We start from the raw sequence: 14016 nt of genomic DNA on the forward strand, positions 1-14016 counted from the left end.
TTAAGAGACCTAGTGGTTTCACTGGCCTGAGAAACGCTGCTGCTCTGCGTCCCCTCTCAACCCCCTTAGGCCTCCTGGTGTTTTCATGCACAAATGGTGGTTTTGCTTGTGATTTCGCATTCTGGATAAAGGCATGTGTTTAAAAACTAAACTGCGGCATTTTTTTTTTTTAATGTTTTTCTTGTTTTACTTAATTTTGGTGGGGGGAGGAGGCAATCAGGTTTATTTTTATTTATTTATTTGTTAACGGAGGGACAGGGGATTGAACCCAGGACCTTGTGCATGCTAAGCGAGCTCGTTACCGCTAAGCTATATCCGCCCCGCAATCGTGGCACTTCAAACTAGTTCCTTTTAATAAAAGAATGAGGTAGTTTAAATGTTGGTGACATTTTAGGAACTGGGAATCAATGTGGGAAGCTAAGAAGGCCTACCAACACACGGAAGGACAGTGAGCTCAGAGATGGAGCACGCCGCCGAGCCACGCTAGATGCGAGTTTAAGGAACTCACAGAATTAGGTCAGGGATGAGTTTTTTTATACTAAACACTCTCAGATTTTAAGTAATATACTGTTTCATTTTTACACCTTCTAATGTTAACAGGACTGGATGGAACGGGGTGTGTCTGCAGTACTGACACTGAACGCCCAAAATAACTTTCAAGGGGAAACAATGAAACACGTTTATACTCAAAGGCCAGCAAATTACACTGGCAATAGGAAAAAAAATTTCCAGCTGACTGAAGCAAAGAATGGTCATTAAAATTTAGCAGTTTTTTTTGGGGGGGGGGGATTTTTTTTTATACTTTTACATTTTTATAATTATATAAAAATAATTATATTTTTATAATTATAAAAATTTATAATTTTTAAAATAAATTATATTATTTATTTTTTGGAGGCGATGCTGGGGATTGAACCCAGGACCTCCTGCGTGCTGAGCATGCGCTCTACCACTTGAGCGATACCTTTCCCCTAAAATTTAGCTCTTATCCCCGCTTCACATGATTTCTGAGCATTTATAGTCGTAGCTCTACTGTCCACAGCTCGTTAAGTGTAAGGGATTTGCAACCCTGGTTGACTGAAGGTTTCAGCAGAGACTGACGACTAGGCGCTACGAGCGCACTGGGGTGACAGTGGGCACGTGGGATGCGGGACGCAGGACGCTGCGCTCCGGCCTCGCCGCTGGCCAGCCAGCTGGCGCTGTGACACATGCGCAGAGCGCTGCCGGAAGGAGAGAGGAGAGAGGGGGCGGGGAGCAGAGGGGGCGAGAGATGGAGAGAGGGGAGAAAGAGGGAGGAGGTGGGGAGAGAGGGAGGGAGAGAGGCGGAGGCCAGAACGAGGGATTCGTAAACTTAGAGATGGTAGGATACTAGGAGTGGCATTATTTTCGTAAAATCAATTTTACACAAAACATTTCTACTCGATCAGGGAGGGTAGAGCTCAGTGATAGGGCACGTGCTTAGCATGCACCAGGTCCTGGGTTCAATCCCCAGTCCTTCCATTAAAAAATAAGTAAATAAATAAACCTAATTACCTCCTCTCAAGATATATAAAAATAAACTGTACCAAAAAAAAAGACTGAACATTGAAAAAAAATTTCTACTGGAACATGCAAAGTCTCTACCAGCATTTTCTCTTTTTTTTTTTTTTTTTTTTGACCAGAGAGGAAAACCTATACTCTGCATACTGAGTTGAGCACATTTAAAACATAAAACCCCAATTAATTCCTTAGTATAACTACAAATGAACTTCTAGCTCCCCAGCAAGGTGAGGCTGAAAGAGACAATAAAGTACCATCTGGTCCTTTTTCTAAGGAACGTTAGTGAAAGGAAAACACTGCTTCTTTTCGATAACCAATATAATCACACTTATTTTGATAGAGACCATCAAATAATAAATCAAAGTTCTAATTTTTCTTAACATTACGAGACTGTTGGGCCATCACTGGTACATATGGAGACTCACATCTTCTGCCTTGGAGCCTTGATCCTGTAAGGATTTCTGAAGTTCTTCCACCTGGGACTGCACTTCCAGAAGTCTCTGATTCACCAGCCTAGAAACCAAATGGACACTGATTTTTCGAAGTTCTGACTGAAGTTGTGACCTTCATCTTAGGCTGTCATATTGGTTAGGGAGACGGTTTAATTAGCAAAACAAAGGCTCATGTTACAGTGGTAGCTTACTTCTCCAGTTATTTTTTGCATCCCTTGACATTTCTATGATGATGTCCAGTGCTGTGATTTGGCGGACAAGTCTCGCTGAGCTGGGATATTTATGCTCACGTGTTTGTCTGAAATTCACTTCAATATATATCTATTCGAACTGAGTGTCAGGCACCACATTCAGCGTGGTGTTAGGAGATGTTTGCAGGCAAGGAACTTGGGGAGGGGGAGGCAAAATGTAAACAAATCAAATATGAGGTAAATACCTCTGCACAGCACTCTGAGGTATAGACAGGGAGTGACGGTCGCTCAGAGAAGCAAGAACTGTCCCTTACTGGGTGGAGGAGGTGGGTGGGCTTCCCTTGAACTGAAACTCGAACAATAAGTAAAATGATTATGGGCATTCAAGGCAGAGAGTTCAGTGTGTCCAAAGCACACAGAACAGTGTGAGGGTGCCAGGGGCTCAGGAAGTGCATGGCTGAAGATAATGTACAGGGGGAAGAAAGGGGGACAGGAAGCCAGGGGGACCAGGAGGGGCTGGGTACAACCTCGTGGGCCATGCAAATGTATCCTCATTCACCCTGAAACCTGGCCTAGACTTTGGCCTGGACGGGAGTAGCCCAGCCAGCCTTCACAAATGCTGATTCCGGAGCCTGACCTCCATAAATTCTCTCATCATTAGGAGGCCACATTCAGTGGACCAGCAGGTCTTGGGTGATGCTGAAGGATATCAAGAAGAGAGAAACAGGATCAGGTCGGGTTTGGGAAAGATGACACTGGCATGAGTTAGAGTGGGAGATGTTATTTAAGTTGAAGACCGGGGGGTCAGTTCTCACCACGGTGACTGCACACGCCTGAAACAGAAGGGAACAGAGGAGGCGACGCACTGAAAAGACAGAAGAAGACATGGAACGAAAAACAGGACTTAGGATTGTGGTCTGAGCTACCAAGAACCATTTCCTGAGACAGGGGACATGGGAGGGACAGGCTGAGAAAGAAATATAAAGACCTTTACTTGGTATTTGCTGAAAATGAAGTGGCCACAGATGCCCGTGGGACAGGTGACGCCTGCATCCGAAGCCCAGCAGGCAGCCCCGAGCTGACCACAGAGACCCGAGAGCCATGGGGAAATGACTGGGGCCACGATCGTGAACACAGTGATGAGAAAGGACTCGGAGGAGGGGAGGAGGGGAGGGACAAGATGGTCCCCAGCCTCACCAGGCAGAAGGTGGGAAAAGGAGCAACAGGAGAATCGGGAGAAACAAGCGAGGGCAGTCACTGAAACTGAGAAAAAGGCTGAGGATGGGGAACGGTCCACAACCATAGATGCAGCGAAGAGGCCAGGGAAGATGGAGCCCCAAATGCGCTCCCTGGACCGGTGACTCCAGGAAGAAACACTGCAGGGAGATGGGGCGGAGGCAGCAGTAAAAGCCAGACTGTCCCCGGCTCAGGACAAGGCAGGGCCACAGTGTTTAGAATCCAAACAGCCAAGAAGTCCAATGAGACACTGTTTTAACTCAACCAGTTGCAAGAAATTCTCAAAGAAAACCTCTAGCTTCTGTAACTTAGTGAGAATCACGCGGAAAATGCAGTGAATCTGTAATAATAACTGGTGTTTTTCACATGAAGGAATCTGCCTTTTCACTCGGTGACAGAATTATCTGAAAATTCCTATTCAATATGGGAACAGAGGTACAGAAGTACATTACTAACGGTAACTCTATTCGATCTTTTTGGGGAGCAAGAGGGAAACAGATATCAAACGATGACTTTCAACTCTCCATCTTTTAGTTTATGAATGTTTATGTTTATGTTTATGATTTAGTAAATGAATGTTACAAGCCTACTAGGTGGAGGCCACGGTAAACGTTATATAACATAAAACATACTGATTATTAAAGTATGAAGCATACACATACACACACATAGGAAACTATAAAAAGACATGTAAATGCACATGAAAGAAATTCACCTGCAAAATAAATGAGGTTGTAATGTCGACCTCATGCAGTAATTTAGAAGATTAAGTGAGACAATGTATAAAGCATGTCTAGCAGGTACCTGCCCGTAGTAGGTATTCTGTAAATGCCTCCACTTTCTTTCTCCCCCTTGGGAAGTTTAGTGAGTTACTGTTTTAATCAGTCTCATTACACAGAGTTGTCAAGGGGTGTCAAGGTCACGATACAATCTGGATGGGAGCGAAGTCGTGCATGCGTCCAGAAAGTTCCCTGAGCCGCTCTGCTGTGACTCCACTGAGGGTCTGCAGGGAACAGAGATTTTAAAACAAAGACTAGCTCATTGGGAAAACCAACTGCATAGGACTTTGGAGGTTGACTGCAAACCTTTCCTCCCTCGGAAGGTGATTGGGAGGGTGGTGAGCAAATTGCATTTACAGTCGTACAGTTAAAAGACTGAGTGGGGCTGAAACTCTGGTTTCTTGGTGCGAGTCCAGTGCTGTTAACCAGGAAGAGATTCCGTTAGAGACTAGGTAATGTCAACATTTACTAATAAACTCGGTGAGAACAAACCTATGATAATTCACTTCAGAAAAAAGGATCCTGTGAGAGGAAGACAGGGAAAAAAAAAAACATTTTATAAACGTGGCCGAAGATAAATTGGCAAAAAAAGACGGTGTGGGTGAAGTGGAGGCTTTGAAGTCACATGGCCTGAGTCTCAGCCCAAAGTCCTTAGTCTGTAAAACTTTAATAAAGTAAGACCACGTATTTAAACACTTAGTACAGTGTTTGGAGCAACCACGGGCTTAATAAATGTTAGCGGTTGTTATTATGATTATTGCTGTCATAGGTCATAACGCCCATAGGTGGTAAAATCTAAAGGTGAGTTATCATCCGTGTTGTAATTTAGGAAACAAACACAGATGTAAGTAACACAGGCACTTGTGAGGTGACCAGTCCCCTGCTCATATGAGTTTATGGCGACACTTAATAAAGTCGGTAAGAACAAACATGTGACAATTCACTGTTCTGTTCTGTTCTGGAGGAGACAAGAGGAAAGGGCCTCGGAAAAACCAGGGGAGTGCTGCAGAAGGAGCTGTAGGTGTGGATTCACTGACTAGAAGGCTCTCCTGACTGCGTAGCTTGAATACAGCCCCGAGGTCCAGGGTGAAGGGGGACTGCGAGGTGCCCTCCCTCACCAGGGCTCTGCGCGATTGCTGGCTGTCTTCTACAATTCCCATTCCTCCCCCTTCTCTTTTCCCACTTTTTCTAAGTGTGCTTTGCTGAGAGGGAGGAAATTAGGTAATTTCCGCTTGGAGGAGGTACACCGGGATTGAACCCGGGACCTTTTGGGTGCTGAGCATGCGCTCTACCACTTGAGCTATACCCTTCCCCCAACTTTTTCTAATATTCAGATCTCTGCTCCTAAAAACTGATCTAAAAAATGTCTCCTCTTATTGGTGCTCAATTATGCTCTAATAATCACCCTGGTATTTACACTGTTTGCCGACTCTCCCTCCACAGCTTTAAAAATCAACGTTACAAAAAAAAAAAAAAAATTAGCGTTACAGGAGGAAGGGACACGTGAAACTGTCATAACAATCCTGACTCTCAAGACTGACTCACACCTGGGAAATGCCGAATCAATCAGGCATATCAGAGGAGTAATCTGTAACATCACGTGAACTGGGAAACTATTTATGAAAGTGTCAAATCCCTGCCAGATGACAGAATATCGCAGCCCTAAGAAAAAGGAAAGACATCACGTGTTTGGTGTCTAAGGAACAGTTTCTAAAAGGAAAGAACCAGAAGACTGTCACGACAAAACACGAACGTAATTCGTGCCAGAGTAAGCTACTGCTCCTAAGAGTAGTTTTGAATGCCTGCAAAATGCAATACTCTTAAAACTGAAAGCAGAAAAGTAACGCTCTTGTTAAATCTCCAGATTCTAAATTCTCGGAATCACTGAATTGTTCATAAGAGGGATGATTTCCTATTAGAGTCACAAGAAACAGCAGATGTTTTAAAAAGTACTATTCACTTACGACAGATCCTCCCATTTTCCTCACACCAATCAATTCTCTGAAACATTAATTTGTAAAAACAGGGTAAACTAATTAACCTGATCATGACTACGAAGTGAGCTGTCTGGAAAGACTGTGAATTAATGGTGACTTTTTTAATCTTCCAGTTTTAATTAGTGACTAGAAAGGGAAGATGTCAGGGCTTTGCTATCATTTTGCTTAAAGAACTAAAGAAGGGAACACTATTACAGAGACACAATAATTTGGGGCAAATTTGTCCGTAAGTGGAAAAGAGGAAAAGAAGTGCTCTTGAAGTGAAACGGAATAGCATGTTGTCACTTTTCAAAATGCACTTCACACCTTTGCTTCGGGGAATCAGAGCCAAAGCGAACAGAGAAGATGTGCGTCCAGGTGTGGCCGCCTCTCCGCAGCCTACCTGTTCTCCGTCTCCAGTTCATTCTTGCGCAGGTTGGCATCATCGAGAAGGCTCTGCAACAAGGCGATTTTCTCATTGTCGGATCCCTCCTGGTTAATCTTTAACATCTTATTCTCATGCTGAAGGCGAATAAGTTTCTCCCTGAGCGCAGAAGAAAAGCTGATTATCTGGCGCAGGAATACAACACGGCTATCAAAATCCAGGTGTGCACTGTTACAGATTTAATACACAGGATAGAGATGAAAGACAGAGGACCGGCAAAGAACTTAGCTCCTGTTGTAACTGGCTGAGATGTTATGCTTCACGTGTTGAGCACTTGCTTTTTAGAGTGGATAATCTGAATAGAATCTCCAAATATCATGGTTTGCAATAAATAAGATTTCAAAAATCCTATTTCCTTTGTAAGTATTAAGTCTAAAGATTTAAGTATTTGAGCTATGAGTGCATCTATGTATTTGTTCTTTGGTTCTCGTCAACAAATGTCATCTCTAATGCTGTGCTCTTAAATTACCAATCATTTGGTGGCAAGATATAATATTCAATGAAGAATGCCTCCAAGATATGCAGTCCACCCCACTCCCACAGATATTCTTGAAACAAGACAGACGATCAGAGCCACGTTACGGGGCTGCACTGTCTTAGGCTCTTTGTGTGATGCCCAGAGCTTACGCTGAGGGATGTTGAAAGAAACAGCCACACAAAACTTGCCACTGCGTTTACTGCAGGGACGATACAACTGAATATTAATTGATATGAAGACATAACTGGAGATACACTTGTGGGAGATACAATTCATCTTTTATGTCAGAGGGACTCGTCTTTCGAGGGCTGCACGAAGGAGCTACTACTGTCAACACCAGAAGCTATGAAAAGCTGTGCTTCTCATGGAAAAAGAAAAAACAGAAAAGAAACATCAAACACACTGAACAATCTGCTCTCATTTTGTAAACAGTGTAAATCTTATAAGGGACTTTAACTTTTGCTACTGAAAAGATGAGAGTCGTATCTGTAGCCCAAATGAAGCAGTTACATAGAACTTGATCTATTTCGTAAATGGACAACAATGACTTCATCATATTTTCCAGTGACAAAATAAAACAAGCACACTTCAGGGAGACCAAAAAAGGGCAAGTGAGAAGAAAATACAGGCCCTCCTACGGAGCAAAATAATTACTGCTGAAACACAGCCTTCTGAGTTTATGTATACGTACAGACACGCGAACACTTGTAAAAAGGTATCTCGCGGTATGTTACCTTGGTATCTGCTATTTACACTTCTCACAATCTTTTCATCATTATATTTTAATATTTTAAATGACAATGTTAAAATACAGAGACGAATCATTTATTGAATCAATGCCTAATTATTGGGCATTTAGATTATTACCCATTTTTAGCTTTAACACGTTATTAACAATCAGCTTTATAAATATCCATTTTTGTATATTCTTGATTATTGCCTCAGGATTAATTCTCAGCAAAGTAATTATTGGGTCAAAAGAGAGGCACAAATACACACATTTTGCCAGACTGCTCAAAAGAGAAGTTGTACAACCATAAGAAAAAATTTTTTTTGTAATTATGTGTGGCGATGGATGTTAATTAAACTTATTATGGTAACTGTTCCACGATATACACATGTATCAAATCATTATGTTGTACACCTAAAACGAATACATTGTTATATGTCAATTATATCTCAATTTTTAAAAAGCTAATTTTAAAAAAAGCTTTATCAGTTTAAACTTTTACTCCCAGTTTATGAGTTCTCCAATTTCTCCACAGTGAAAATCATCACTTTAATAGATTTTTGCAAATTAGACAGGCAAATGTCATTATATATCAAGTATATTACATATGCTGAGAAATTTCATCTCTTGTACTATTTCACTTTCTTGACAGCTCTTCTGGACACAGAGAATATTTTAACTGGTATTAAGTAATACTCAAAAAAAAGCCATTTTATTTGTTGAATCTTTATCACTGTTCTTTTCTCTCAGTTAAAAATCCATCTGCATTTACCTATATGCTTCCTAAAAACTGGTTTTTGGACACAGCTATTTATTTATAAATATTCATAACAATAAGTGTTCATTCATTCAACAAATTGTATTGGTCCAATAATAAAGTGCCACATCAGATGGCAGAAAAGTAAAAGGTATACAAGATGCTAGAATTGGTGTTGCATTATACTTCTTTTGTCTGTCCTTAAATAAATGCCAACAACAATAAACATTGTCTTCATTTATTCCACAAGTATTTGAACACCTACTGCAACTTTCACGGTTTATAAAACTTTTACATGATCATTATTTTATTTCATACCTCCAACTGTGTCATGAAGAATCAAGACCTGTGTCAATTTAAAAAGGGGGCAAATTAGCCCAGATAAGGTAAAAGCAATATTCAGAATTAATCATTCATCTTTTTGCTGGACAGTTGGTGCTTCCCTACCAATTTTTCATTCTTATACATAAAGCCAGGCATATACTGAAATAAATGGGATATTTAAAATGCTATGACTGAGTGAAAATGTAAGCTACTAGCGAGGGAAGAGGAGCAGTGATGGGGAGATATTTCCTCCTGTCTCTGCGCTGTCTGTCCCAGACCATGCCATGTACTTAGTACGTCTTAGTGCCTATTTTGCAGGCTGATGGCTAGGCATGACCTTTGTCATTGGGCCAAGTGGTTTCACTGCTAAACATCTGCTGAGGATCCCTGAGCACAGACATGTCAGTTTGCTGTGTGTGTGTGTGTGAAACACTGTCCTCACAAAGCAAGAAATCAAGTCTCTGTTTGGGCTTCTAGCACGCTGAAAACACGGACCTCTAAACACTGAGTTCAGGTTGAAAGCGTCAGTGGTAAAGAATGAGGAGCTGGTCCTCTTCATGAGAGAGGAGAACGTTTTCTCCGGGAATACTGTGTGACCGTGAACTTCACGATCTCCTTACCTGATTTCGGGGGTAACGATCTCTGCCGCCAGACTGTCCGAAGATTCCTGACTCCCCAGGGGCATTAACCCTAGAAACACACAGGCGTGGATGCAAGGTTGAGAGACAGCACAACCATCTCCTCTGCTTCCTATACGAACCCCTTCTTTGAGCATTGATTTTAACAGTTGAAATCTTTAATTCAAGTAAAAAAACCATGCTGCAGTTGCCTTACATCATCATCATCATCATATCATTTGAACAATTTTTAAGTGTACACTTTGTTGTGGAACCATCACTATCCATTCCCAAACTTTTTCATCACTCAAAACAAAATTCTGTAACCATTAAGCAGTAACTCCCCATTACTCTCTCCGTAGCCCTCATAACTGTTACTCCACTTTCCGTCTGTCTAAATGAACCTGCCCCCAAGTACCCCAGATAAGGGGACTCCTACCGACACTCGTCCTTCTGTATCTGGCCCACGGCACCTGACATCATGTTTTCAATATATTCACCTATGTTGCAGCATTTATCACAACTTCATCCCTTTATACAGCCAGATAATATTCCATTATACGTATATACGACTTTTGTTTAATCCATTCACCTGTCCGTGGGTGCATGTGCTGTTTCCGTCTTTTGGATGCTGTGACTAATGCTGCCGTGAACACTGGTACACCGGTGTCTGGTTGAGTCCCTGCTTTGAATTCTGCTGGGTCTGCCCTTAGGAATGGAATTTCTGGATCACGTGGTAACCTATGTTTAACATTTTAAAGAGCCACCAAACTTTACCGCAGCGCTTGCCACATTTTACATTCCCATCAGCAATGCAAGAAGGTGCTGATTTCTCCACAGCTTCACCAACACTTGTCATTTTCCTTTTTTTTTTTTTTTTAAATGTTTTTGGTAATAACCATCCCAGTGGGTGTTAAGTGGTGTCTCACGGTGGGTTTGATTGAGGTGGCAGTGGGCATCCTGTCCTGCTCCTGAGCTTAGGGGGAAAGCTTTCAGCCTTTCACCACTGAGTATGATGTTAGCCGTGGGTTTTCCATGTGGCCTTCATCAGGATGTAGAAGTTTGCTTTCTAGTTCTCTTTTTCATGATGAAAGGGTGTTGGATTTTGTCAAACTGCCTCTTCTGCATCAATTGAGATGATCACGTGGTTCTCACTTCATTCATGAATGTGGTGTATTGTCTCTACATCTATCCTCATGTGAGTTTCACGCTGTTCAGTTATAACTTTTGAAATCAGGATGTGTAAGTTCTCCAACTTTTTCTTTAAGATTTTTTCGCTGTAGTGCCTCCTTTGTATTTTCATATAAATTGTAGGATCAGCTTGTGAATTTTCATAAAAAGTCTGCTGAGAATTCGAATGGGATTGAGTTGAATCTTCACAGCAACATGAAGAGAACTGTCTTTAACTATGGTGTATTTTCCAATATCTGAGCATGGAACATCTTACATTTATTTAGACCTTTAATTTATCTCAGCAGTGATTTGTGGTTTCTACTGTAGAAGTCTTGCATTTCTTTGTTAAACTTATTCCTAAGCATTTGCCTTTATAACACTATTGTAATGTCATTTTCAGACTGTTTACTAGTAGTATACAAACAGAATTGGTGTTCATACACTGATCTTGAAACACTGAGACCCTGCTGAACTCACTGATCAGATCTATGATTTTTCTACATCCTCCTTGCCAATCTGGATGCTATATTTCTGTTTCTTGTCTGACTACACTGGCTACAAGCTCCATGCTGAACAGAAGCGGCAAGACCTAACAGCCCTGCCTCATTCCTGATTTCAGAGGAAAAGCGTTTAACCTCTCATTACTAGGTATGAGGTTACTGTAGGTTTCTTATTGATATCCTTTACTAGGTTGCTAAGAGTGTTTATCATAAATGGGGTATCTACTCTTTTAGTGTAATGATATAACAGCTCTCCATGTCAGGCATATGTAAGATTTACTTCATTCTTTTTAATGGCTCTAAAGTATACAGTTGAATGAGAATGTCATTCCTGTACTGCTGAACTTTAATGTTATTTCTAAATTCCACTATTATAAACAATGCTTTAATTCATTAGGGTAAATTTTTAGAGCAGAAGTGTTAGCTCAAGGATATATACATAAATAAAGTTAAAACATACAGGTTTAAAGGAAGCAAAGAGGAGGGGAGGGTATAGCTCAAGCAGTAGAGTGCATGCTTAGCATGCGCAAGGTCCTGGGTTCAATCCCCAGTACCTCCTCCAAATACAAATAAATAAACCCAATTACCCCCCCCATAAAGAAAAAAGAGAAAAAAAATCATAAAAAGTATTTATTGAAAATAAATAAATAAAGGTAGCAAAGAAACAGATGTGAAAGTTTACATAAATTTACCTGCCTTTTCTTGGTGACATAGGAGCTGAGAATTAAATCATTAAGTTTCAAGGCTGGATTCTTAAAATTTGGGGAAAACTTATGTAAAGTTGATTAGAGATATATGAAAGGATGGCCAAGCAGCAAGGATCCAATTATGATAAATAATTTTTTAGGGTGGTGAGGACAATCAAGAAAGTTATATGGTTGTCTCAAAAGCAAAAATAAACAAGTGGAACTTCATCAAACTAAAAAGCTTCTGCACAGCAAAGGGAACTGTGAACAAAATGAAAAGGCAACCTACCAAGTGGGAGAAAATATTTACAAATCATGTATCTGATAAGGGGTTAATAGCCAAAATACATAATGAACTCATACAACTAAATACCAAAAACCTCAGACAGTCCAATTAAAAAATGGGCAAAGGAACTGAATAGATATTTTTCCAAAGAAGACATACACATAGGCAACAGGTACACACAAAGATGCTCAGTTTCACTAATCACCAGGGAAATGCAAATCAAAACCAAAGTGAGCTGTCACCTCACACCTGTCAGAACGGCTGTTCTCAAAAAGAAGAGAAATAATAAGTATCTTTGAGGATGTGGAAACAAGGGAACCCTTGTGCACAGGTGATAAGAATGTAAATTGGTGCAGCCACTTTGGAAAAGAGAGGAGGGGGTGGGGTAATGGGTGACGGGGCTCAAAATTCCAGTTATAAAATAAGTAAGTCACGTGGATGTTAATGTACAGCATGGTGTACAGCATCACACAGTATTGCATATTTGAAAGTTGCTAAGAGTAGGTCTTAAAAGTTATCACAAGAAAAAAAATGTTTCAATATGTATGGTGATAGTTGTTAACTAACTTGACTTAGTGTTTGATCATTCTGCAACATATACAAATATTGAATTGTACTGTACATGTGAAACTAATGGTATAATGTTACATGTCAATTACACCCCAGTGAACAAAAACCAAAAGAAAGAAAAAAACCAGAAGACATGAAATTTTCTTTAGCTGGCCTTGGTAATTTGGAATAGAGAATAAAACCGAATGAGGGTTTGACAAGCTGGTCCAGAAATAGGTGAAGAGGATAAGGAGATGGGGTGGGGATGAGAACACAGTTGAAGTGGCCGGTGTGCAGGCTGGGTGAGCCGGAAAATGAGGTATCAACAGTGATAAACAGAAACGGCAGAGGAGGGTTGGAGGTGGATGGAGCAAATGAGCAGGTTTGGTGGGGATGAGGAGGGGAAAAGGAGGCTGCAGTGGGAGCAAAAGGAAAATTCTGATTTTGGGGAACTGAAAAACCAAGGGTGGTTATTAGAATGGGAGTGAACAGACTGGGAAGCTGTACAACCCATCAGTCAGGCTCCCGGCTCCCCCGTGTGATAACGGTAATGCAGCAGAAGGTAAACCCTCAGCTCAGTGCTGCTCCTTTCCTGGGAGAAGTCTCCCACTTTGGATGTAAGTGCCTTAGTGAACTGATACCCACCTCACACCTCAGCTGAAAAGAATCATTGATTTAGAAAGTTTGACATTCTTTTGAAGAGGTCATTAGAAACCTTCCAGAGTAAAACTTTCCAGGTTTATTATTAACAGAGATGACTTAACAAATGTTTATGCTTTTGATTTAATAAAACCCAAACACTTAAGTATAATTAAAATGAAAAAGTCAGCAAGCAAATCCGGTCTCATAATTACAGCCTACTTGCCATAAAACCTGGGTACAGTTCAAAATTTACATCAATCTCATCATCTCTTCACCAACTTTAAATCCTCGCTTGTTGCTGCAATCATCTTAAAACGAATCTAATATTTTTACTGATGCTATTAGAAGCAAACGACCTTGCTCGGGCTTCTGAAAAGGTGGTACCTTGAGTTGTGAGCTGTCCTTCTTGAGCCTGTACGCAGCGAAGCTCTTCAATGGTTTCCTTCAGGGAATCCCTCTCTGTTCTTAACCTCTGGAGGGACATTAAGAAGAGTAAGGAAAGTTAGCTTCAGCTTCTGTGAGATCAGTCATCAGTGGTCTCTGCCTTACCGAACGGAATGATAAACGGTGGTGAACGTGGATGGGTTAATAAATCTTTTGATCTTCTATAGAAAGATCACAGAAGGAAAAGATTACACAACTTTCCCCCCATTTAA

The 14016-nt window shown here is 40.9% G+C and overlaps 1 protein-coding gene across 4 annotated transcripts in view; it reads right to left on the minus strand.

Annotated features, from left to right (window-relative positions):
- The window catches only part of HOOK3 (hook microtubule tethering protein 3), a 93673-nt gene that overhangs the window by 21955 nt on the left and 57702 nt on the right, over positions 1-14016 (minus strand). For all 4 annotated transcript variants that reach the window (XM_074353297.1, XM_074353298.1, XM_074353299.1 and 1 more), the window contains 4 exons: positions 13745-13832; positions 9528-9597; positions 6577-6717; positions 1965-2052 (listed from right to left, as the gene is read on the minus strand). In XM_074353297.1, the coding sequence (XP_074209398.1) occupies positions 1965-2052; positions 6577-6717; positions 9528-9597; positions 13745-13832 (387 nt within the window). The remainder of the gene's footprint in view (positions 1-1964; positions 2053-6576; positions 6718-9527; positions 9598-13744; positions 13833-14016) is intronic.

Source organism: Camelus bactrianus, chromosome 26, assembly GCF_048773025.1.
Source record: "Camelus bactrianus isolate YW-2024 breed Bactrian camel chromosome 26, ASM4877302v1, whole genome shotgun sequence".
Taxonomy (NCBI): domain Eukaryota; kingdom Metazoa; phylum Chordata; class Mammalia; order Artiodactyla; family Camelidae; genus Camelus; species Camelus bactrianus.